Raw genomic sequence first — 27,058 nt, 5'->3', positions numbered from 1 at the left:
GTGCAATGAGCAAGGGACTCACATCTGAGTATACCCTTCCACGCTTATGGTGGACAAAATGATTCAGAAAAGGGGGTGGTGATGAACAGAGTGCCTGAATTAAGCAGACCACTCTTACCCAGTCCAAAGATCAGGGCTTGATCCATCACCGTTTTTTAGCTCACTGCACCATCCCAGCTCAGAACTTGGCTATATGCAAATTAGTCTGTTCCTGTCCCAGTGCATGATGGGAACAGGGCAAACCAAACTACCAAGCCAATTCTTATACTGGGAAGGAAACAAGCTTCCGGGGACCGGTTTCTGCCATTTCAGGCGTCGTCGGCCCGGCTTGCTTGAATCCTGATGGTGCAATGAGCAAGGGACTCACATCTGAGTATACCCTTCCACGCTTATGGTGGACAAAATGATTCAGAAAAGGGGGTGGTGATGAACAGAGTGCCTGAATTAAGCAGACCACTCTTACCCAGTCCAAAGATCAGGGCTTGATCCATCACCTTTTTTTAGCTCACTGCACCATCCCAGCTCAGAACTTGGCTATATGCAAATTAGTCTGTTCCTGTCCCAGTGCATGATGGGAACAGGGCAAACCAAACTACCAAGCCAATTCTTATACTGGGAAGGAAACAAGCTTCCGGGGACCGGTTTCTGCCATTTCAGGCGTCGTCGGCCCGGCTTGCTTGAATCCTGATGGTGCAATGAGCAAGGGACTCACATCTGAGTATACCCTTCCACGCTTATGGTGGACAAAATGATTCAGAAAAGGGGGTGGTGATGAACAGAGTGCCTGAATTAAGCAGACCACTCTTACCCAGTCCAAAGATCAGGGCTTGATCCATCACCGTTTTTTAGCTCACTGCACCATCCCAGCTCAGAACTTGGCTATATGCAAATTAGTCTGTTCCTGTCCCAGTGCATGATGGGAACAGGGCAAACCAAACTACCAAGCCAATTCTTATACTGGGAAGGAAACAAGCTTCCGGGGACCGGTTTCTGCCATTTCAGGCGTCGTCGGCCCGGCTTGCTTGAATCCTGATGGTGCAATGAGCAAGGGACTCACATCTGAGTATACCCTTCCACGCTTATGGTGGACAAAATGATTCAGAAAAGGGGGTGGTGATGAACAGAGTGCCTGAATTAAGCAGACCACTCTTACCCAGTCCAAAGATCAGGGCTTGATCCATCACCGTTTTTTAGCTCACTGCACCATCCCAGCTCAGAACTTGGCTATATGCAAATTAGTCTGTTCCTGTCCCAGTGCATGATGGGAACAGGGCAAACCAAACTACCAAGCCAATTCTTATACTGGGAAGGAAACAAGCTTCCGGGGACCGGTTTCTGGATGCACTGGGCCAGGGACAGACTAATTTGCAGACTAATTTGCATATAGCCAGGTTCTGAGCTGGGATGGGGCAGTGAGATAAATAACGGTGATAGATCAAGCCCTGATCTTTGGACTGGGTAAGAGTGGTCTGCTTAATTCAGACACTCTGTTCATCACCACCCCCTTTTCTGTATCGTTTTTGGCCACTATAGGTGTGGCAGGGTATACTCAGACATGAGTCCCTTTCTCACTGCTCCATCAGGATTCAAGCAAGCCGGGCCGAAGAGGCTGAAATGCCAGAAACCGGTCCCCGGTAGCTTGTCTCCTTTCTGGTGAAGAATTGGCTTGTAGTTTGGTCTGCCCTGTTCCCATGATGCACTGGGCCAGGGACAGACTAATTTGCATATAGCCAGGTTCTGAGCTGGGATGGGGCAGTGAGATAAATAACGGTGATGGATCAAGCCCTGATCTTTGGACTGGGTAAGAGTGGTCTGCTTAATTCAGACACTCTGTTCATCACCACCCCCTTTTCTGTATCGTTTTTGGCCACTATAGGTGTGGCAGGGTATACTCAGACATGAGTCCCTTTCTCACTGCTCCATCAGGATTCAAGCAAGCCGGGCCGAAGAGGCTGAAATGCCAGAAACCGGTCCCCGGTAGCTTGTCTCCTTTCTGGTGAAGAATTGGCTTGTAGTTTGGTCTGCCCTGTTCCCATGATGCACTGGGCCAGGGACAGACTAATTTGCATATAGCCAGGTTCTGAGCTGGGATGGGGCAGTGAGATAAATAACGGTGATGGATCAAGCCCTGATCTTTGGACTGGGTAAGAGTGGTCTGCTTAATTCAGACACTCTGTTCATCACCACCCCCTTTTCTGTATCGTTTTTGGCCACTATAGGTGTGGCAGGGTATACTCAGACATGAGTCCCTTTCTCACTGCTCCATCAGGATTCAAGCAAGCCGGGCCGAAGAGGCTGAAATGCCAGAAACCGGTCCCCGGTAGCTTGTCTCCTTTCTGGTGAAGAATTGGCTTGGTAGTTTGGTCTGCCCTGTTCCCATGATGCACTGGGCCAGGGACAGACTAATTTGCATATATCCAGGTTCTGAGCTGGGATGGGGCAGTGAGATAAATAACGGTGATGGATCAAGCCCTGATCTTTGGACTGGGTAAGAGTGGTCTGCTTAATTCAGACACTCTGTTCATCACCACCCCCTTTTCTGTACTGCTTTAACTTGGGCTGACAAGTCAAGCTTGTCGTCCAGTATGATCCCTAAATAGGGGAGAGGAGATGGCCTAACGGCTAGGGCGCTCGACCTCGGACCTGGGGATCTGGGTTCGAGTCTCGGTAACAACGCCAAAAACCTCCTGTGATTCTGGGCAAATCACTTAATCTCCCCGTGCCTAAAATGAATGTGTGTCCGTCCTCATGTAACGTAACTGGTGCTATGTAAAGCGCTCTGATACCCGATTCGGTTCGTGTCTAGTTCGCGCTATATAAAACTCTTCAAAACAAAAAAAAAATTTGGGCGTGATGTAGGCGTTCATCTTCCCCGCCGTGGGCTTAACCTTGAAACTGATTACTGTATTTTGGTTTTGCTAAATCTGGTACGTGGACTAGATTGCTTTCTGTCCCATAAGTGATTTCAGAATTCTTAGACTTCCCTCAGAATTCAAAAATAGCAAGTGCCTGAGTCTCTGCTCTCCATGCCGCTGGAGTCAAGCTATTCTGGCTGATGAGCGCTGAAAGCCCGAAACCGGTCCTAGGATGCTTGGTTCCAGTCCAGGGAGGACCTGGCCTGGTAGTTCTGGCTGGACTGTTCCTGTTGGGCGCAGGGTCAAGACTGATTTGCATATGGCTGGTTCCAAACAGGAATGGCATGGTGAGCAAAAAAAAGATTAATTAAGGCCCAGATCTCTGTACTGGAGTGAATGTATGACATTGTTCTGCATTCTGTCCATGAATTGTTTTTTCTATTTGTCACCCTGAGTGGGATGGGTATGCCCAGACGTGGGCCCCGTGCTCTCCATGCTGCTGGAGTCAAGCTATCCTGGCTGATGAGGGCTGAAAGTCCGAAACAGGTCCTAAGATGCTTGTTTCCAGTCTAGGGTGGGCCTGGCCTGGCAGTTCGGGCTGGACTGTTCCCATTGGGCGCAGGGTCAAGACTGATTTGCATATGGCTGGATCCAAACTGGAATGGCATGTTGAGCAAAAAAAGATGGATTTAGGCCCAGATCTCTGTACTGGGGTGAATGTGTTCGACATTGTTCTGCATTCTGTCCATCAATTGTTTTGTGCATGAATTTATGAAGGCAGCAAGACTCGATAACTATTTTTAAAGGAAGGTGGGAGGAAAGAAAAATCGTCTTTTTCTTGTTAAAGTTTTACTGAAATCTCGATTTAGCCTCATTTTTTGGAACTTGAAAAATCAGTCCAAATTTTGTCTCAAATAACAAGCTAAAATTATGAAAACTTTTTGATTTGCACTAATTAGATAATTGTCAGTGATCACTAAGAATAGCTACCAATTATGTGTTATTTTTAACAGTTGGGGATTTCCTTAGAAAGGCAGTCCCTAGCTGAATAAATTGCACATTGTAATCGTTCTTAGAAGAGAGAAAGTGTGCATCATACTGCCAAAGATGGCACTGGAAAACTTGTCAGGTTTTACCTGAGAGTCTGAGACCTGTCGTTTGGACTCAAAATTATTAGCCCATGGAATTTAGAAAGGAATTGCTCTATATTTCTTTTGGGTATGCTGCAGAGTTGAGATTTCGTTTTCGCCCTGAGGGTGAAGGTAAAAATGAAGAGCCCGATAGGGGCCCGTCTCAGCAGCTCTCAGCAGCTTTTTGGAACTGCCGGTGCTGAGCACTAGCAGGACCTGGCCCACTTAAAGAACTGCGTACAAGAGCCACTCATTAAAGACAACTTAAGTTATTGGGTGTAAAGGCCTGGTGTAACTGTCAGAACGGGTTTTGCTTGTTAAGTGAATGGTACTTTTCATCAGTGGACACATCTCAGGCCAGTACATGTAGTTACGGTAACGGTGTAACTGCTGCTGAATTTCAGAGACGATATGTAATGGAAATTACTAGGTCAACACCCGAATGCCAGCTTCAAGAAACTGCGCTTGGTGCCAAATCACGACACCTTTTTATAAATGCGATCAGAATACCGGCCTCTCTGAAAAAAACGCTTCTTAATCATCTCTTTCAACTTTGGAAAGCGAACTTCGTGCCATTAGGAATATGCCAACCAGAGTACATAAATAAAGATGTTGAAGCCCAAACAGGCTAATTGGTTTTCCCCTGGGATCATGACCTCATTATCCACTTCTGTAAAATCCTTTTAACCGTATGACCCTTACCCTTTCAGACCAAGCACATAATGTTGTAATTGGGAAACGAGTGACCTTGATAAGACCACTTGTCATTATTAGCAAAGTGTATTTTGATTTGATGTGTGTCATGGGAGTAAGTGGAAATGGAAGATGAAAAGGCTGTGTCCCTTTTCACAGGCTTTTGCTGCGTGGCATGTTGACTTCAGGAAGCCTGCGTGCTATAGTTTAGTACACAATGGCATGTTTTATTGCTAGTTGCTAGCAAGCTGTCTTGAGGCTCAATAAAGACGTATAATAAATAAGAAAAATAATTTGCATTTTAATATGCTACTTTTTGTTTGTTGTGTGTATTAATATAGAGATATACACACAACTCAAGAAGGCGCAGCCTTATCACGTGTTAGCCAGTGGCTCTCAAAATGCATTCATGCTGGACTGAAGACGCGAGAGAGCACGCCTTCCTCTTCCGGCAAACAGCCATATGACCTCTTACATTGTGCTTTGTGGGAATCAGATGATGCTGTCCACAGTGAGCATGTTTAGAAAAGTACCATGGAACCAGACGAGTCCCCATGGTGATCGTAAAGTCTCACTGACCCAGACAACCATCTTTGTAAAGGACAAAGAGCTATGGGACCCAGTCCTTATACGGTGCACTGTAAGGTAAAGTGCATGTGTTTTAATGCGGAAACATTAAGCGTGAGCCTCTGAAAAACATTCAGTAGCTACATGGACGTACAGTTAGAGTAGTAAACGCCGTCTTTGTTGAGGTAAGCTCTAGTCCTCATAAAGCTTGTGACATTGAGGTTTGTGTGGAATGCGTTGAGTCGGAGTGTCTGTGGCCCCTCCATGAGTCCATGTGCAATAGCCTTTGCATGCTGCCCTGTTTCATACTTTTTAATCAATTTTGTGTACAAGTCCTTTAATTAGCAGGAAAAAGTTAAACACCATAGGCAATACCCCACAACATAGTTCTACTTAGATAAATTATACTCTTATAACAATAATTCTTAGCCTATTTTCTGGGTGACCAATACTAAAGAAAAAGAGACGAAAACGCCAAATCAAAGTAACACTGCATCATCGAAAACTTTAATCAATCATATGTCAACGGTAAAAACTTACATCATCGTCATCTTACATTTAATACCTTAGTCAGGGTGCTCAAGGGGTGAAGGATATTTGATTTTAGTCTACATTTGACAAACATACAACATTTTTCGAAGAAGCTCTCTCATGTGCAGTTGGGTAAATAATCCTTCTAAATGCCCTAGTAGACCTCAATTATACTAGCAGTAAACGGTCTGGTAGTGTCTGTGTGAAAGAAAACATGCTCCCTTTCCTTGTAGAGACTCAGCCAGGCCTTTGGCTACACAGAAATCTGAACCTCATTGATGACAAATTCGTGCACACATGAGACTTCCTTGTTGTGTTTTCTATGTGCTTGGGTCGTGGAAAAAAAGATCATTCTACAATCTCTTAATTTTACTTACTTTTTAAACCCTGTCATTTTAAATATTTCATCTTATAGCAACATCAATAATCCCACTTTTACAGACACAGTTCCTTCTGGGCCCCTTGAATTGCTTCCATAACCATTGACAGGTAAATTGCAATTTCTCAGCAGTTGTGAATGGAATGTTGGGCCGCCAACCTTGGGACTTCGAAGACTCGACCTTTGGCAGCTCTACTTGGCTTTCCAGTCTAGACGCCAATTTCAGCACAAACCTGGTGCTCCATACTTCAAGTCTCTATTGTCTGTGTTTTGGTTAACCTCCCAATTGCTGTCCATTTTGGGCTCCATAACCTACACACTAATCATCGCCTATGACACACCTTTACTCAGCCTCATCAGTAGTTCCACCATGATTAATATTTGTCATTCAAGGAATTGCTTTATTTTTATATCTGAGGCTGTACAATAGTCGTACCATAAAGGATGACTTTGCTTCTTTAATATGAAGCAAAATAAACACGGAGCAATCTGAAGGTGTTTCTCGTGTGTAATGAAATCCAGCTCTTTGCTGAGCTATATCCGTTTTATTTACCTTGAACTTCTGATGCATAGACCTGCTAAACAGGCCTCACCCATGTGAGCTTTAATGAAATGGACAACCATTTGCATAATTGGCACTATGGTGATAAAACTCTCTGTGCACAGTGCCTCTACTCAGTTACGATATTACAGATATGAGATGGAGGAGAGAATTCGTGCACAAACTCCTGAGTCCCTAATTGGTCCACTAATATTTTTAAGAAAATGTAATAATCTTCAACCAGTTTAATAAATGCATGCATGCATGTTCTGGAGATTAACCCCACTGGCCGTGGGTGGTTTCTCCTTTCCTCTTCACCTTAACTCTAAAAAGCATTTAATAAATAAATAAATGAAATGTTCACAATGTCTTAGTACTGAATATGTTAACCAGTTAGACTTGGCATAACCAAGAAATATACGTTGAACGTCTTTACAGTAGTTCAGCCGTACCCTATATATAGGAATGTCATCCACTTTCCAAACCATCATGCATTATTCAGCATTAGCCTTTTTTGTACCCAGAAGTCAGTGCGCACTAGTCATGTCTTGCTCTCTAATATGTTTCGACTGAGTTCGGTGGAGATACTTACAGAAAGCAGCTGTGTTCTAGTTGTTCATCTACGCTCTGTAAACTGTAGCTAGTATCCAAAATATATCTCTACGTTTTATTTTGTCTGGTTCTTCATTTCAATGCTTTATTTACAATAATTGGAACGTGTAGTGACCTTTTGCTGTGTTGTACTTCGTTGAAGTCTCCGGCCACTGTGGAATTTTGATTTCTATTCCTTATGTTGTTTTTGTGCTCATGCGATTATATTGTTTTCTTTCCTTTTACCTGTATGTGTTGTACACCAAGTGGTCGAAGTGCATTAAAAAAGTATAGGAGCTTTGATGCTGCACGAAATGAGGGTGGGATGTGGGGACATGTTTTAAGAGTGGCAAAAAAAAATATTCTTTAACTTTTCTCGGTCTTTCACCTTCAGGTGACTACATATACAATAACTCACAGCTTACATAAAAATTATATGCAAGTTATGTTAAATAGTGGGATATAGACTATTGTACATTATGAAACCTTTATAAATGTATGCTCTGCACCAGAGAGCCACAGGATTGAATCCTGGTTGGCACAGTGGAGAATAGTACGTATATATGTTTAGGACAACAAGGTCCCAGTTTGTGACAGAAAGCACTGTGAACATGGAAGTCATTATTTAAAATGTACCTTACATACAGTGTAAAGTAGGCTGCTACAAAATGTGGAAAAATGTTTAGGTTGAGGCTTCCAAAACATAATTTTACTAATAACCAGAATGTACGTAGTGCAATTCTTTTTTTATAACGGTCTTTTAAAAGCAAACACGGTTTAGCTGGTAGCTCCCTTACCATACCTGTTAAAAAGAAGTGTGTCAACAGGAAGCTACACGTAATTCCATCAGTTAAAGTCAGTACCTTTCCAAGTGCCCTTTACATTTGCAAGTTGAGCACATTTACATTTCTTTCAGGGAAGTAGGCACCCTGGCAAGAAGGCTTGTTTAGCTGTCTGCCCCGCCCTCGGTTTCACAGCACAGATGACTTCCTGCTTTACACTTAAACTGAGCCATCTCAACTGTCGGAATTAACCATCCCGAGACCGTTATAGTTTCCGAAAAATGGAGGCGCTATTTTTCTAAAATGGAAAAAGAGATTAACCCACCTCCTTCCCCCCCCCCCCCCTAAGACCACGGTGTACACCACAGGCATTTAAAAGACTATATGCAAAAACCGGTGTCACATGGCGAAGTGCCTTAGTTTATATCTTGGATTATTAGACCACCTTGCTCCTCTTCATGATACAGTTGGATAAACTGCAGATCAAACATAAAACATTCTGCTTTGTCTGGCCAGATTATGCGTTGTTTTAGCAGCCTGCTCCATGACCTACTACCAGTGGGTAAGATACATTTAAATCTTGCAGCAGTAATGTTTGTGCTTTCAAGGAAAACAAATCAGTACACAATCTGATTTAAAAAGTCCAATAATCCTTCTACCAGTTTAAGAGTAGGAAATGTATTTCTCCTGACTTCTGCTGAGAGCATTCCAGAGGCCTACACATTTCTGCTTGAGCTCACACTTGTCTAATCCTACTGGGAAGCTGGACTTGTCAGCTGATACATTAAAAATTCATTAAGGCTAATGTGGGGCACTTGCATCATGAGGTTTAAACAAAAGAAAAACCAAAGGGGATGATGGATGGAGTGTTGAACATTGCAAGCACTCATCCCCAGTCAACTGTTCTGGGTTTAATCCATCATCATTCTTTAGCTCACTCCGCCACCCCAGTTCAGACATGGCCATATGCAAATCAGTCTGACCCTGTGCCTCATGGGAACAGTCCAGCCCAAACTGCCAAACCATGTCTTCCCTGGACCGGAAACAAACATTCCTGGGACCAGTTTCTGGCTAATCAGCCGTCATCAGCCAGGCTAGCTTGAATCCAGTGGCAAAGCGAGCAAGGGACCCACGTCTGGGCATACCCTGCCAACTTAGGGCGAACAAAGCAAAACCCTAAGGGGATGATGGACGGAGTGATTAGCCAGCACTCACCCCCAGTCAACTGATCTGGGTTTAATCCATCATCATTCTTTAGCTCACTCCGCCACCCCAGTTCAGACATGGCCGTCCATCATCTTGTGTGTTTTGCTCGCCCTATGTGAGAAGGGTATGCCCAGACGTGGGTCCCGTACTCACTATGCCACTGGAGTCGAGCTATCCTGGCTGATGACGGTTGATAGCCAGAAACCAGTCCTAGGATGCTTGATTCCGGTCCAGGGAAGACATGACTTGGCAGTTCGGGCTGGACTGTTCCCATGAGGCACAGGGTCAAGGCTGATTTGCATATGGCCATGTCTGAACTGGGGTGACGTGTGAAGCAAAATAACAATGGATTAAACCCAGATCTGTGACTGGGGGTGAATGTTTTGCCAATGTGCAACAGTACGTCCATCATCTTGTGTGTTTTGCTGTTTAAACAAAAGAAACATTGCTGCTTATGGGGATAACAAAGAAGACCGCTACACCCAAGAATAATAAAAGTTCATAAATGTGGTGGTAGCGCACTAACAGCTTTGATTATTACTTGCAAAATAAATTAACGGTTCAGGATGACCGGTGAAAGGTAGAGATATTTTAACACTTAAAAGTGAAATCACAGGAAGATTCAGACTCACTAACCTTCAAGTCTGACATAGGTAGTGGGAAAGTCATTGCAATCTTTCTTTAATGGAACAGCTTGCCCAGTTCTTCTTAAAAACAATGTGCTTCAGGGTCCACAACACACATGGCGCTAGGCATGGTGTTTGTCAAGAACCCCTCCCTCATGGTGGTAGAACGGGTCCTTGCCAGAAGTAATTGCGCTTTCCTGACTAGGGAACACATACCAGTAGATCCTATTGGCTTAGGTTTCATTGAAACTTTCAAAATTGTTTTACATAAGAGACCTGTAAACAAGTGAAAATGCTTTAGAGAAAAGCTAGGTTAGGAAGTGGCAGATTAATAGGTGTCTCTGTAGAAAAAGAAGTAATAAGTGTGTTGACACAGAAGTAGATTTTCCATTATGTTTTATTGGTGTTCTTCTATGTGGTATAGGTGCCTGCTAGCAAAATATGCCTAATTGCTGACACTCTGTTATATATTTAATGCATCAGAGAGAGTGGAAAAACTGAACCATGATTTCAGAAACCTGGATTGGAGAGATGAGTCGTATGGAAGGTTGCAACTAAGGCGTCAAATCTGAGGAGTGCTTTAGGTTTGTTGAATTAAGAGAGGTTGTCGATTGTGACATGGTCATGTTGAGAGCAATTTGAAAGTAGAAATACATAAAGGGAGTAATATTACAGCCCACCCCCAATGGCTGTGCTGGTTGTTAAAGGCCCTGAGCCAGAGTTATAAACTCATACTGCAAGCAAGTGCCTATAACAAGGGAGAGAACATTTAACAACTGGTAAAGCTTAAAGCATAATTGTTATTCGGACATTCCACCCACTAAGGATAAAATGTTCTAAATTAAAAAAGAAGAAACAAAGACAAACATTGGAATATTATACACAGGTCCACAGTCTCAAAATGAACGCTGGGTTAGCCTGCTCCCACCAATCCTGGAGCTGCTCTAAGCATTAGAGCAGCTTCAGGATTGGTTGTATTGGTGTCCACTGAGCAGGAAGGAAGTCCTTCCCTTTCCTGCTTCTGGACACTGATCGGAACGAGAAGTGCGCACCCAGGGGAGTAGTACATGGTGATTTTGGCACCGCAGCACCACACCATATTTTTAAAGTTTTAGCCGCCACTCCTTATGTTTGCTAGTTATTTTTGTAATATACAACTAAGGATCATTTCATTGTGTCCCAGTTACAGAAATAGGTACAGGGCTGGACCTTCATAGAGATTATAGTTTATATTTGAAGCCCTACTACAAACATTACTCAGACCTGGAACTATTCATGAAACTTGAGGTACACCATCGTACATCGCAATCAAAGCAAAGTGCTTGATAACACGAAAATATGCTCATAACAAAAACATGACCTAGAGGAGGAAAATGAGATGTGGACAGTTATAAAAAGAGCCAGCAATTAAAGAACCGCTAGTTGTTTAAAAATACCACCGTTTTTGGGAGAGTTAAGGGTGAAGCTTGCATATTTATTGAATAAAGGAAATATTTAAAGACTAGCGTTAATTATATTTTATCCAGCTGCTAAAAGTCCCATTTATCTGGATTAAAACCATACACGGAAAGTAGATCCTTAAAAATAATTTATCACTGAACGTGTTGACAAGCAGCTATTCAGCAATCTGTCCTCGTGGCTTCTCTTTTCTCTTCTCTAGGCAAATTGTGATATGGCTTTCTCCTCTTGTGAGATTGAAGATCCTTACTTTATTGCATTTGAACCTGAACTGTCTGTCAATAATCTTTCATATTTTAATAATGTTTTTTTTGTCTTGTAGGGGATTATTGCTACAGGAAAACAGTCGCTTTTCTGAGGCTCTTCGGTACTATAAACTAGCAATTGGTAGCAGACCTACATTAGCATGTAAGTTAACAGTAAGTCTTTTATTTTTTCAGTGAAATTTGCTGATCTATTATGTATTGTCGGAAGACACATTGGTAATTGTTATGGTGTTTGACAGACACATCTAGTTGCAATCGTTATCTTGTAGAAAAATAAGAAATTATTATAAACCAAGTGGCAAGGTGTATGTTGGTTGTGTATTTCGATTTAAAATTGAGATCTCGATTAGCCCACTCTTCCAAAACAGTGTTGTGCATTTGAGAATTTTTTAACGTGGCACTGAAATGTTTCCTCTCTTTTACTCTTTTGCTTTGTGGTTGGGGACAGGGCAAGGACCTGGGTATCGTAATTTTGGCTGTACCGTCACACATCACAAATACTTCATTAAATGTGCATTTAGCACTACATACTTGTGTGTCCTAATGTTATTAACGTAAAGTGTTACACCTAAATCCAGTACTGAAGTGATTTTGATGTAGAACTAGACTTCATATATTTCATGTGCTTTAACTTTATTAAAACAAAATATAGTCTTTAGGGATTGGATAAATCCTCTTAACACTATTAAAATGTATTTACGGTAGAAACTAGAGAGATTTATGTAAACGTGTGCACTAATGTTTATGCATTGGTATTCATAATGTAGTTCTTAATTACCCTTTTTTTGTGATTTCAAAGTTTCTTTACATTTACTGAAAGTGCAACATGAATCGAATGCTGAATTTATGTACTTACATGTGTCAATCATTTGTAGTTGTATGTGCACAACCAACACGTATTAATGTGCCCCTATTGAATATGTGTTTTTTGCAATTTTCACCCCGAGTGGGCTGGGTATGCTCAGACGTGAGTCCCAGGCTCTCCACACCACTGGAGTCAAGCTATCCAGGCTGATGAAGGCTGATAGCCAGAAACCGGTCCTTGGATGCTTGATTCCGGTCTGGTAAAGACATGGCTTGGTAGTTCGGACTGGACTGTTCCCATGAGGCACAGGGCCAGAGCTGATTTGCATATAGCCAGTGTCTAACCCAGGGTGGTGTGGAGTGCAAAAAACGATGGATTTAGGCCCAGATCCTTGTACTGGGGTGAATGTATGACATTGTTCTACATTCTGTCCATCAACTGTGTTTTTTGCAATTTTCACCCCGAGTGGGCTGGGTATGCTCAGACGTGGGTCCCAGGCTCTCCACACCACTGGAGTCAAGCTATCCAGGCTGATGAAGGATGATAGCCAGAAACCGGTCCTTGGATGCTTGATTCCGGTCTGGGAAAGACATGGCTTGGTAGTTCGGACTGGACTGTTCCCATGAGGCACAGGGTCAGAGCTGATTTGCATATAGCCAGTGTCTAACCCAGGGTGGTGTGGAGTGCAAAAACAATGGATTTAGGCCCAGATCCTTGTACTGGGGTGAATGTATGACATTGTTCTACATTCTGTCCATCAACTGTGTTTTTTTCCTATTGAATAAGAAGCGTAAATTGACTCGAGTAGGCCTGTTTTTCTTTCTGCATAAAATAAAAGTTTTCCATTTCTACTTGCATTTATATTTCCTTGTAGGTATGTTCACATGGTTTATTAGTTTGAGAATAGATGAAACTCTGTACTAGCGATCTAGTGCCTGAGGAGAAGACCTTGACAAAGAACATATAGAGCCAGGACGTTAACTGTAGTAATGTTTCAAAGTGTCGCAGGTGACCAAAGATGATGATGATCTCAGAATTTGCCTGGGAGAGTCTGCTGTTGTTGCAGTTCACAACATGAGAATGGAATGGTCAATAGAGCACCTGATGGTGTGATCAATGGGTGTTACCCAGATGATTCTTGTGGTATTAACTAGTGTTTTTACAGGTTGATGTTGGCCACTTGTCCATTGTACTTTGAGAGTTAAAGACCTCTGTGCTTACCCCTTTGATTCTTTGCTGAGTTTGGCTTAGGCTAACACATATTTCCCTATCCCTAGAATACTCTGACTGAGCTTCTGAAATGCTGACACCTTCCCGCATCCTTCCCACAATTTCCTCTATCTCTCAATTCCACGACTTTTTGAGACTGCTCTAGATTATATTGCCTTTAATAGCTTTAGACTCTAGATTTGAGGACTTTAGATATTACTCATGTTTAAGAGAGAAGATCAAAGACTCTTGTCTGTGCATCAGATTCTGCTGTTATTTCTTTGTATTTGCTGTGACTGAACTTCTTACTTTTCTTATATTATGCGCCTGACCTTCTTCAGGAGGTTTGGCGATCCAGTTTTATTTTGCATCTCTTCAGCATTGTATTGAGGTGGATTTCTGTTAACCTGACTGCTAACAGGTAATGAAACGTCTTGACTTTCTTTACTGATTCCTGGTCCTTATTGTGTAGCCAAAAGGGTTACGATGTTAATTATATGTATGACAATGTGCTAACAATCATCACCTCTCGGTCGCATAGAAAGACCCATCTGATAACCAATGGTAAGAAGTTGACCCAGAGGTGGATGAGACTTTATGCACTTGGTAGAGGATGGGTCATGATACATAAAGGTATGGTCTGGCAGAAGACCATAGTCACATGTTGCTTTTTGCTTAGAAGACCTGGCATGCTTTGTGGAAAAAAATACTTAGGGTAATGACAGAAAGGCATTCATCAATGAGTATGCAGGAAACAGTGGTGTCCCATTTGTTGTAGATTGGGAATTAGATAATATTGGGTGACTCTAAGGATATTACAATCTGACACCACACTACTCCTTGTATTTGCTGTTAGCAGATTTCTGTTGAGTGTATGGTTCAGGCGCCAGCAGTTGTTGCCCCAAGTTGTTTGTGAGGTGCCAGCCTTTACTGAATTGTAAGTGAAGCCATTATTTAATTGATTGTCAACCTAGGAACTCATATAGAGGAACATTAATGCCCTGAGATGCACAGCACTTTATGATTATGAGTTGCAGTTGCTTGTAGATTAATTGATTATTATATTGATACCTGATAGCATGGATTGACGATTATTGAGGCACTTACTATTTATAGACTTGATAACGTAATAGTGACCCTGATTGAGTAGGTTTGAAATATGAAAATCACACTGCGCATACTGGTCATTAAGCCGATACTGTTTAAGGCTAACTTATTTTACTACTGTATATATTAATGGCATTTTAATATGAATATCGATTTAAAAAAAAAATGTTTTAATGTATTTATTACTGTGCAATTTAATGGTCGTATGCCTGAATAAAGTTAATTTGAATGTGGTGTAAATTTATTTAAAGTGGGCACTGAGAAAAACCAATGGTGGCTAAAGATTCAAAAAAGCTGGAATGAATGTTGAGGGGGATTATTGAGTTGAGTTGAGTAAGGTATTTATAAAGCGCTGGCTATTTCTCCAGAAGGAGCATCCCGGCGGTATGTGGACAGAAGTTAAGGTTGACAAGAACTGTTTGTTGAGGCTCTGTCAATTGGACTGAGCATCTTAGTCAGAACCCTGTTTGGAGGGTCACAGGGCAAGCAGGGGTACTGTACTACTATGGATTCTGAGTAACTGGGCCAAGTACCCCTTTGGCATTTGACTCTCAGTAATAGCGTGGTTTAAGCATTCCAAATCTCTATCGAGGGGCTCGGGGGAGTCGGTGAACACAGAAAAATACACACTGTAATAAATCATTGTCCAGCCAAATACTCCATTTTGTGTAAAAGGAATTATTTTATTTTACCGCTACCAACACAAAGGGACAATCTGTCAGTCACAAACAGCTTCCACAATCCCAAGGTCAGGGCTCTAGTTTTTCTTAGGCAGTATCCCATGTCTCATTCCATCCTTGCTCTAGCGATAGTGATTATTCCCCATGCACTATGGGCACCATCCAGGGTAAGCCTTACTAGTAGTCTATATCTCAAGTGTTCCGCTTCGACTGACTTATAGTCTAAGCGACAACAGCTGGTCCTGGTATGTTCACAGCACACAGCCCATGCCAGTTGTGCTCGTTTACAAAGGTCGCTGACTTTTCTCTTGCACACGGCAATGACCCGATTGGTGTCGCAGCGATCTCCTCAAACCTCACTAAGGGAGTCTAATCGACAGGATTCCTCACTCTACCTCGACCCCCAATCTCTCTCCTCATCCTCACATGGCTGACAGGACTTAGCAGGCACTGGCGCTCCAGGACAGGCACTGGTACTCCTGGCTCCAGGGCAGGCGCTGGTGCTCAAGGGCAGGCGCTGGTTCTCCTGGTGCTGGTGCTTTTTGATTTGCTCTAACGCTCCGTCCATCATGCCCTTTGGTATCGCTCCAGGGCAGGCACTGGTGCTCAATGGCAGGAGCTGGTGCTCCTAGCTCCAGGGCAGGCGCTGGTGCTCAGTGGCAGGCGCTGGTGCTCCTGGCTCCAGGGCAGGCGCTGGTGCTCCTGGCTCCAGGGCAGGCGCTGGTGCTCCTGGCTCCATGGCAGGTGCTTGTGCTCCTGGCTCCAGGGCAGGTGCTTGTGCTCCTGGCTCCAGGGCAGGTGCTTGTGCTCCTGGCTCCAGGGCAGGCGCTTGTGCTCCTGGTTCCGGGGCAAGCCTTGGTGCTGAAGGGCAGGCACTGGTGCTCCTGGCTCCCAGGGCAGGCGCTTGTGCTCCAGGCTCCGTCCATCATCCCCTTTTGTATCGCTTTGTTCGTCCTAAGTGTGGCAGGGTATGCTCAGACGTGAGTCCCTTGCTCACTTGGCCACTGGATTCAAGATAGCCTGGCTGATGAGGATTATGAATCCGAAACCGGTCCCAGGATGCTTGTTTCCGGTCCAGGGAAGACATGGCTTGGCAGTTCGGGCTGGACTGTTCCCTTGAGGCACAGGGTCAGACTGATTTGCATATGGCCATGGCTGAACTGGGGTGGCTGAGTGGGCTAAAGAATGGTGATGGATTAAACCCAGATCAGTTGACTGGGGGTGAGTGTTTGATTTGCTCAAGCGCTCCGTCCTAGCCTGGCTGATGAGGATTATGAATCCGAAACCGGTCCCAGGATGCTTGTTTCCGGTCCAGGGAAGACATGGCTTGGAAGTTCGGGCTGGACTGTTCCCTTGAGGCACAGGGTCAGACTGATTTGCATATGGCCATGTCTGACCTGGGGTGGCTGAGTGGGCTAAAGAATGGTGATGGATTAAACCCAGATCAGTTGACTGGGGGTGAGTGTTTGATTTGCTCAAGCGCTCCGTCCATCATCCCCTTTTGTATCGCTTTGTTCGCCCTAAGTGTGGCAGGGTGTGCTCAGACGTGAGTCCTTGCTCACTTGGCCACTGGATTCAAGAGAGCCTGGCTGATGAGGATTATGAATCCGAAACCGGTCCCAGGATGCTTGTTTCCGGTCCAGGGAAGACATGGCTTGGCAGTTCGGGCTGGACTGTTCCCATGAGGCACAGGGTCAGACTGATTTGCATATGGCCATGGCTGAACTGGGGTGGCTGAGTGGGCTAAAGAATGGTGATGGATTAAACCCAGATCAGTTGACTGGGGGTGAGTGTTTGATTTGCTCAAGCGCTCCGTCCATCATCCCCTTTTGTATCGCCAGGCTCCAGGGCAGACGCTTGTGCTCCTGGCTCCAGGGCAGGTGCTGGTGCTCGAAGGCAGGCGCTGGTGCTCCTGGCTCCAGGACAGATGGTCATGGATTCCCTGAGCGATGTCCTCTCGCCCAGGTGGGAAACGCGCAGGCATTGGCCGCCAGTCCTGGTCACAGGCAGAAATCTTGCAGAGCTTCTCCTCCTTGCACAGTCCGACTGGCTGCTTGACAGGTGACAGTTTTTTGGGTCTTAAGTGCCCCTTCTTGTAGTCCATTTCCAGACACCAAATGTGAATTAGAGTCTTAGTCTTTGGAGTTTGTTTGGTCTGCTTCCTTTTGAAGTGACCAGTCCTTTGCCCTCTCTTCCTCCCGAAAAAGGTATGTCCCAGCAGGAGTGGCTCCAAAGCTGAGTGCCCCACAAGACTGCCCATGGGAGTGATTACAGTTTGCACCTGAGGTCTGTGTTTTGGTAGCGAAGCTCAGATCTATTGTAACACATAGTGAGATTTAGATCCAGCCCTACCAGCCATTGACTTTCCTCAGCCAGCCTCTTTTAGGCATTGGCTTGAGACTTTATCAGTCACGTCTTGGCTGAACCCAGTGGAATAGTCCTCTCTTACATAATTCTGTTTGCTCTTTGAGAGTATCTTTCCACCTTGACTGGAGTTCCTTCTTCGAACTGCCCTCTCAGCTGGCTCCCTCCAATCTGGTTTGTTCTAATGTACTAACACTTCGCACATTAAACCCAGACCTGTTGGCTTTGCCAGTGCTTGTTAGTAGTAGCACTACATTAACAGTTTCCTCACAGTAGTGGCATCGTTTCTTTTTCTCCTGTAATCGTTACAATATTAATTGAATTGCCTTGTAGTTTTTGCTACCATTCATGTCACAGTACTATATATAGTTCACAGTAACAATTCACACATTGCTTTTTTCAAATGCTCATATTTGAACAATTAGAATTTCTGGCCTTTGTTCCCCCAATGATATTAACACCTTCGCTGAACTCCGCACTGGTGCGGAACGTTCTATTGCGTGGGCGGGGCCGGAACGTTTAACGGACGTGCGCAGCACTACTGAGGTAGTGCACGCGACGTCCGCTGAACGTGCACCTCACTTAAGGAGTTGAACTGTATTTTTTATTTTCCTGCACCGTATACATTTTAATAGCTTGTAGTCTTTACTAGTGTCTAATGAATGGAGGCTAAGGAAACTAATATCGGACGGCTTGATTCACGTGTGTTTATAAGGTATGATTAGGTGCGCAAAAACTGCATTATAAAAAACATTAAATCAATATGCTGGTACCAAGAATCCAGGTTTTTGGTGGACTTATTTGTTCCAAAGTCGTAGAAAATCTCCCGAGTTTACATTTGCAAGGTGTTGTTGGTATGTTGGCAGAATTGTGGGTGTACCTTTCGGGGTGGCCCTCCAAATTTAAGTAGATACCCACCCAATCATATATTTGTTTGAACTCATAATCCAAGATTGTTTTCTGCCATGGAAAAGGGGTGAAGAGTAAGGGGTTGCTCCACAGGGTTTTCTATTCCACTTCGAGAAATGAAACCTTAATCAATCAAAAGCGCCTTTCCTCATCATTCTCTCCTGTTGTAAACTGAGCCTACGTAAATCTTACACATTTGACTGCTCCAGTAATCGTTCCCCAAACTCAGAGACGGTGGCGTAGTTAGGCCTGAGGTTGCCCGTAGTGGCCCCTACATTTGCTGGCCGCTGTGGCCTGACCGAATGGGGGGTGAGGGGTGTGTGTGTGTGTGTGTGTGTGTGTGTGGGGGGGGGCGGGAGGTTGCCGATTCTTGCGGCTGCAGGAAAGAGCTGGGAGGAGGGGGGTGTGGTTGAGGGAGTGCTGGCGATTCTTGTGGCTCTGTTGGCCGCAGGTAAGAGGGGGGGGGCAGCTGCCGCCCCAAAACTTGTGCCTTCTGGGACGTCCGCCCCCTCCCCCCCCCCCCCCAGCGACGGCACTGTGCAGAGATAAAGCTACAGTAGTAGGTTACAGACAAGAGTAATTAAGAATATTCGGTGGGATTGGTAACTCGTTGAAGCCTTATTAGAGCCTGAGATCCTTCTCAAGTTTGTTTCTTATATATGGCATTCTATTCTCTTTGAATATAATTTATAGTCGCACATCATTTTTACAATATAACAGTTACATTTCGGCGAAAAAGATGTAGACGTGCCCTACTTGCGTTTAAATGGTTTGGAAACAGTGACGCTACTGAAGTGTTGTTACTAAGAAGGTATTGCAAATGCCTCATTATCTTATGTTTTGCATTGTGAATAAAACTAAAAACTTTTTTTCTGTCTTGCATCATCAATATCTCTGCAATCCGTCATTTATCACTGTATTTTGGAGCCTGTAATACTCGTGGAAACGTTGTTCAAGTCCGTAACCATCAGTTCTGCTCTTCCGCAGCTGCATACTTGAATACAGGCATTATCCTAATGAATCAGGGGAAGGCTGATGAAGCCAGAAGGACGTTTGTGAAGTGCTCAGAAATCCCAGATGAAAACTTGAAAGATCCTCACGCACACAAGAGCTCAGTAACAAGTTGTCTCTACAACTTGGGGAAACTGTTTCATGAAAAAGGCCAGTATGAGGTGAGTACAGCCTTTCAATTCAGCTAATGTTAATGTAGTGCCATTTATGGGGAAATTCTGTGTCATTATTAGTGTGTTCTCGGTCAGTTACAATAAGAGGAGATTAATGCCACGTAAAGATTTACTTCAAGGCGTTCATGTACTTTTACTTGACACTGATTACAATGACTTTGTAAAGGGAGAAGAACTGTGAAAGGAACACCAAACTAATAGTGTTACAAAAAAGACATCCGAAATAGAGAATGGATAAGCTAAAAGAAAATGAACTGAGCATAAAGCCATCGAAAATGGAAAAACGTGTATTGAATTCCACTGCGAGGTTTAGAAGTCTAGACCAAGTTCTGTCGTATCTCATCTTCCAGAAGCACCAGCAAAATTAGTCTTGACTTTTTAATAGTTTATCAGTCGTTCTAATTTTAGCTGTAACTTAGATGGGATTAGTGAAATTGTCCTAGGGTCTTTGGAAGAACTGTAGTTATTATTGTGTATAAAGAGTAGACCTCATAAAATAAATGCTGAGTTTCATCTCAAACCACTCACTCATAGCTGCTAAGGTTTCAGATTGCTTATGTGTGACATTTTCATAATTTCAGTGTAATGAGTGACATTCAACGACTATGAGTGACATTTTCTCCCGAGCAAAATCAAGCACTGAATACAAGGAAACTTATAAATATTTGAATTTGCACCCAATTGAGCAACGAGAAACTCCTGTTTTGTGTGTAACACCAAGCAAATTAGTGCACAGAAAGACATTAACATCAGAAAGTATACACTTTTGAGCAATGAGAAGCTCTAAAAAAATCTGGAAACTGTTGAAAAATCCTTGAAATAATAAGTCACTAAGCGGCAGCTGCTTTATAAGACGATTTTTGCATATTCACACAGTGCCTAAATTGCTGGTTAGGACCACATAGCACTATGAATACAGAAGTCAGTAATGCCCACAGCACCAAACAGGGCTCAAATAGGTTTCTCTCTAGTTCTACACACAACCTACAGTGATTGTATTAATCAGTTGAGGTTCATAAGGTAAACTTATTTAACTTGCATGATCTATGAACATCCTTCATTTAAAGTGTATTGTGGTTAGTTTTATATATTGTTATCTGAAGAAGAAAGACCAAAATAGTTGTAGCACATTTTTCTCTCTCAGCCATGTGATGTCTTTTACCCCCTCAAGCACACTCTGAAAGACATGATTATTCCCTCCAGGATAATACAGCACTCACCTTCTGTGCTCTGCTGGACTCTCACCTCTTGCGCCATCAGAAGCCCAACGAGCGTCTTCGCCAAGGTTGTTGGTCAGGGTGGGCAAGTGAGCTGCACAAAGTGCTGAGAGATAAGTAGCAGGTTGTAGGTGGCTGCACAGCTCTCATCTAGGACGGGCAGCCATGGCCCCTGGGTTTGTTAACTAGCCAGGCGCCTGAGAAGGTGGGGGCTGGCAGGACTTGATATGCAGGCAGACTGCAGGGGAAACAACATCCTGCCAGCACAACTCTCCTTCACAATAATATAACGTGATTGCTGAGCTCCTGAACTGGCCTCTTTAATTTTCAACTCGAGAAATGTAACAGCTGCCACCATTGGTCTTGCTCTGCAACACATCTGTTCTGCCAAATGCGATTCACCATAGTACAGTTTATTAAAAATATTTTTACAGCGCAAAATCCAGAGCTCACAAGTTTGAATGTGCTCTCAAATGTGATAATGAATAGAAGAAGGCTCGGTGAAATAAATTAATTGCCCATGATCACACAATTTGGTCAAACAAGAGCGAGTGACAGGCAAAACCAAGTTGAAATAAAGGCCTTCTTTACTGAAAAGCAGGTCGGAAGGCAGATATGATTATCTCTCTTCCTGCTTCCGGATGTCCCTCTTCAAACTTTCCAAAATCACATGTTTGCATGCGGTGATATTCTGCTGCTGAACGAGACGTACATTATTGGTGCACAATGTCAAAATCACTAGCCTAACAGTAGCATGTTCATTCTTAAACAGGTGTGTCTTTTTATCAATAAAATTCAGGCATGTCCAATTCAGACCTCTCTTAAAATGTTGGACTTTGAGACAAATATAGGGAAATGTGAGGTGTAAATCATTTCTTTAGGCCCTGTGCCCCGGCGGCTGTGAAATGCTCACCTGGGTGGGGGCTGTTGAGGCGGGCGTGAAAAACATCCTCACGATAACGCTCACTCCGTGTGCACTATGCCACTTTCTCCTCAGTACAACAGAACAGCATTGATTGTCAAAGCGGTCGACTCATGCCTAACCTAGGGGGCTGGCAAAGCTCAGATGCTTGTCCAAAAGGGTGCGAATGTACGCACCCATATGTCGCACTGCGGATTCAGGAATATATCCTAACACACAACAACTTTTATATTCCATTTAATTGTGGTGTTCTATTTCTCACTGTAAACCAGTCTGTAATCCAATACTTTTTCCAGAGATTCATCCTTATTCTTCACATCACTGTGATAGCAGCGGAATCCTAGAATGATTCTTTTAAAATGTTCACACATTTCCTGCATGCCTTCCAGGCCTTCAACAGCAACACGTTTGAAAGAATCATGGAAACTCGTTTAGCTCAAAAGATGTTTATTTCTTTTCACCCAATGCATTTCAAGCCACAGGGGCTCTTCGTCAGGGGTCACTGAAATGGATGATAAAAAAGACTTCTCAACGTTCTAAACAATTTAAACTCTCTGTGCATTTAAAAATAATACTATACTCAGTGTGACATGAATCAGAATATATTAAAACCAAATGTAATTCAAGCCTAAAAGAATCATAACCCTCAACACCACCCTCTCCCGTTTTGTCCTTAAACACAACCCAAAATAAAGTGAATGCACGCTACGTGATAAATGCAAAATGTAGAAGCGAGTTGATAAGCAAATGTGATCACAAGCACTTTAAATTCATAGCCTTCCGTGCTTAAAAACCCATATTCAGTCACCCACTATACTGATAATAATAAAAAAGGCCATCTCCAAAGGAGTAAACAGATTAATCACCTTGAAAAACCACGAATGGCAGTCTCATCGTAACGTGCAGCTCCCATTACCGCTGTCAGCATTCGGTTAGAGTAACACTCTTTCCACTGTGCTTTTCAACCTAGTGCTCTATTATAAACAGGTGTGGTTCTGCTCGATGTCTCAAGCCCTTCTGATGCTGCCACAGTGACGGTTTGTGGCCAGCCAATGACCCGACAGCACAGTTATAGTCGGGGAGGTGCCTTACTCTGAAAGAACAGGCTCAGCACCGCATCCGCACCCACGTGTTGCCTCTGCCGAAATGAGTGGTCCGGATTTTATTTTTCTCACCTGACCCAGACCACGTGTTGCCAGACTTCCTCCTAGCAGTGGCCTTCATGATCACTGGAACTGAAAACATCAAGAAGGCTCCTGCTGCCAGGAGCCATCAGCCTGACTATCTTTGAAGAGAGTCTGCTGTCCAGTGACAGAAGTCTTTTCGTGAGCGACCGCTGCACACGCGGTCACTGGCTCCGTGATTAAATGACATGATGCCGGCGATTTTTGAAGGCCCGGAACGAGCGAAAGGCCAGTTCTGCGAGCACCATGATTGCGGAGCCCATTGACCAGTAACCGCCCCTTGCTGCTTATTGCTCCTTCCGAAAACAAACTTCCCGCCTTCTATAACAGGACGTGACGTTACCTAGCTTTATCTCACTGCTCCCCCCACCCTGTGATATTAGTAGCCTTTGTGCACTAAAGTGCGGGAGCTGACAGCTCTGCAGCGGACATAATTATGATGCATTGTAGCAGCTAGTGAGCTGCCTAGCAGCACCCAGCCTAGCTCAGCCACAGCACCAAGCCGGCAGGAGCAGCCTGCGCTGCTAGCTGCCAGCCACACTCCATAATATTGCAGTTTTAGGCAGCTGCTTTGATGATGCTCAGACACTATGCAAATGCGTGTCAACGCATTTCAGTGCGGAAAAATCGTTTGGACTTTGAAATCTCCCAACCCTCATGATCTCCTTCCTCGTTTGCAATTGAGGACAATAACAACACATTAATGATTGTTAGCACACTTTAGCATTTAATCATTTAAGGAAGGTCATGCACTAGGTGCTTTTAGAGCCAGAGACTTAGGGCTACTGAAGAACGCTCCAGTTGCCTCTTGATACTCTATAAATGTAAACTTACAATTCATTCATCTGCACTTAACATATTAGTCCAGAACCAGCTGGATAATGCAGACACTCCGATTGTACAGGTCCACCCAGCGCAGAGAATACATAAAAAATGGTTAGCATATATCAGTGGCATACAAGAGCAGGCTGATTCATAGATATCTGTGGTACTGGAACAATTAGATCTGCTGGTGGCAGTTCATGCCTAGTTTACTTTGCACAGAGCTACCCTACAGGCAACTAGGAACTGGATATAGTGCTCCACAAACAAAATATGTTTCTATAATGGAAACATATTGTTAATTCTAATATAATATCACAAGCCAATCAATTTACAAAATATCTTGGATAACTGTGTCATAAATTAAGCCCTGATATGAGGGTCCCTTGCATATGGATTTCATAATTATCAGAAAATTGTTTTTATGAGATATGATATTAAATGTATTAGGAAAAGAGACTGGAATTATACTTTGGGATACTAATCAACACATATAACTGAGCTATATATAAACAGTGCATTACAAGGAATGAACCACAGGTGAATCTAGATAACTTTTGGACATAAACATCTGAGCATGCAAAAGCATTTTTTTCAAAAGATAACGTCACAAAAGAGCATGTCAGCTTTTGACTCTTTGTCGAGTCAAGCACAGAGCCTTCTTCAGAACAAAGAAAATGCCTTTTTAAAGAGTCGCTTTAAATTCTCACTCGTGTTTACCCGACAACACAACAATAACATCTCATTGTGCCTGACATCCCAGTGGAAAGTCAGCCATTGATTCAGTCGTATGAGTTATATTTATCAGTTTTATCAACACGTTCATTGAGGGAGATTCATTTACAAAGTGTGTCTGGAAGAAGCTTTTGTGTGCATCCTGTCAAGTGCAAGTTTGGTCCATAACAGTCTCAAGCTTGATGCTGTATGTGAAACCTCAAAACATTACTTCAATAGAAGGATAATCATCAATTACAATAAAAGGATAATCATTAATTATTCAGAATGCTCCAAATAACAATGTGCTCAAAAACGTTTTATAAGCTTGTCTCTTTTATTTCATATTTGAGTCAGGCACAAGAGTATTCAATTAGCACACAGACACTACTTGTTTCGAGGTACCACCTCTTTATCAAGGCTGCAACAAACATATGCACACCATAAGTTTCTTATCACATTTCAATCAAAAATATATAAACATTGTGTCGAACAACCATATCTTAGTTCTCATAGAGTCCACATTCAAATTACCCTATGTGATTCAACACGCAACACACAAAAAACAAGAGCAATTGCATTGACAAAACGGACACACTTGCATATATTAACTTGATTAAAATAAGCTCATCTTCTTTATAAGAACCCCTGTAAATCATGTGTTTTTACTTATTTCCTATTTTAACACTATATGCACTAAAACATCTCATTACATCTACACCAATTGTCACATTTGCAAAATAAAAAGCATTATAACTTGGTGTGCATATTCTGTTATTCGTCATTTTACTGTTGTGTAAAAAAAACCTCAAAAAGAGGCCAAGGACTCAAATATAAAATGTTGTTGTCTTGCGCATGGGATTCCACAAAATAATCTCATAGAAGGATCAATATAATTGTAATATTATAAATAGCTTCAGGGCATAAAAATATAATGCTGAGACTTAGCATAAGTACTCAATGTCATTCCAAATACAATGAAGATATTTCAATCCTCAAACAGTGTATCTTGGTAACAGTGATTCACAATTCTTAAAGCCTATCCCCTGTTAAAGGGATTGTCACTATTTTTCAAGGTGTACCAAAAACTATCTTAGTCAACACACTGCATGGCCACCGCTTGATTATGAACACAACACCCATTTTTGGCATTGACCACCTATTTGTTTCACCTTAATATACAACCATCAACACTATAAATAGTGAAACTGTATGACTTACTAAACTTCAAAACATTGCTTTCTGATTCTTGTATATATTTCAGCACGCCGGTTTGAAATCAAAACGGGTCCCAACACACTCGGGTGCACATAGAACAGTTTATTGTGGCTCTGGGTGACGAGTTTCGACCCTATCCGTAGTCTTTTCACAACAATTGCCCAACGCCTTCTTGTGCTTTTTATACTATATGAAATTCATAAAGTGACAGTGCAATTTTCCAAACATCCTATCAAAGCAATGCCTTACCGTGCTATTTCATCAATATGAATACACATACATTTTTCACATTGGAAACTGCTGATTAAAACAATTGCTTGAAAACACAGTAGAATTGAAATTGCACTGGTTTGGACAAAAGAAAATGATAATTTGTACATGATGAATAAATCTGTACTAAAGTGACCGAATCATGTAAACTCACATTGTCACTTTTCCAATCGTGAAAATGGAAGCTTATTAAAAAAAACTTTAATGAAAACATGTTGGTGAACTTTTCCATTGTATGAGCAGCATTTGGTTTGTTATACTTGTATTGCACATACAAAGTTTACACATATTGATCTTATTTTCTGCCCTTTCAAATTCAATTGCTCTGCATCTCTCAGAAAGTAAAGATGTACAAAAATACAAAATACACATGCCTATTATTCCACACAATTAAAATGCAAAGTACAACATGCCATTCCAGAATACATCAGCAGCAATTAAAGAATAAATAGGGGCTTGCTAAATTCATCAAGGGCAAGTGCCCAATCCTCAAAAGTGCAATGTGCATTAATTCAAATAATTGCATTTGTAGGCAAGTGCCCTAAAGTGCAATAAACATTCCCACAATTAACTTCAACTCCTGCCTGAGTTCGCCAATTCAAATTTGCATAGATGGGGTGGCGAACCGGTGCCCATCACTGTTCCTTTCAATTGGCGAAAGAGATCTGATCCCAATAAAACAAATTGTTATTGAGGCACCAACGGATCATTTCAAGAATCATCTCTGTATATTTATAAAGAGTAAAAGGCCTTGAGCTCAAAAAGTACTTGACTGCTCTTATGCCATTGTCATGGGAGATGCTGTATATAATGATTCTACATCTGTCA

The 27,058-nt window shown here is 42.8% G+C and overlaps 1 protein-coding gene across 2 annotated transcripts in view; it reads left to right on the top strand.

Annotated features, from left to right (window-relative positions):
* TMTC2 (transmembrane O-mannosyltransferase targeting cadherins 2) overlaps positions 1-27,058 on the top strand; it is a 728,331-nt gene that overhangs the window by 474,707 nt on the left and 226,566 nt on the right. For both annotated transcript variants that reach the window (XM_078674225.1, XM_078674226.1), the window contains exons 5-6: positions 11,682-11,767; positions 19,687-19,871. In XM_078674225.1, the coding sequence (XP_078530351.1) occupies positions 11,682-11,767; positions 19,687-19,871 (271 nt within the window). The remainder of the gene's footprint in view (positions 1-11,681; positions 11,768-19,686; positions 19,872-27,058) is intronic.

Source organism: Lissotriton helveticus, chromosome 1_1 (genome assembly GCF_964261635.1).
Source record: "Lissotriton helveticus chromosome 1_1, aLisHel1.1, whole genome shotgun sequence".
Taxonomy (NCBI): domain Eukaryota; kingdom Metazoa; phylum Chordata; class Amphibia; order Caudata; family Salamandridae; genus Lissotriton; species Lissotriton helveticus.
Note: the sequence above shows the minus strand (reverse complement) of the source record. Positions and strands in the feature narration are given on the sequence as shown.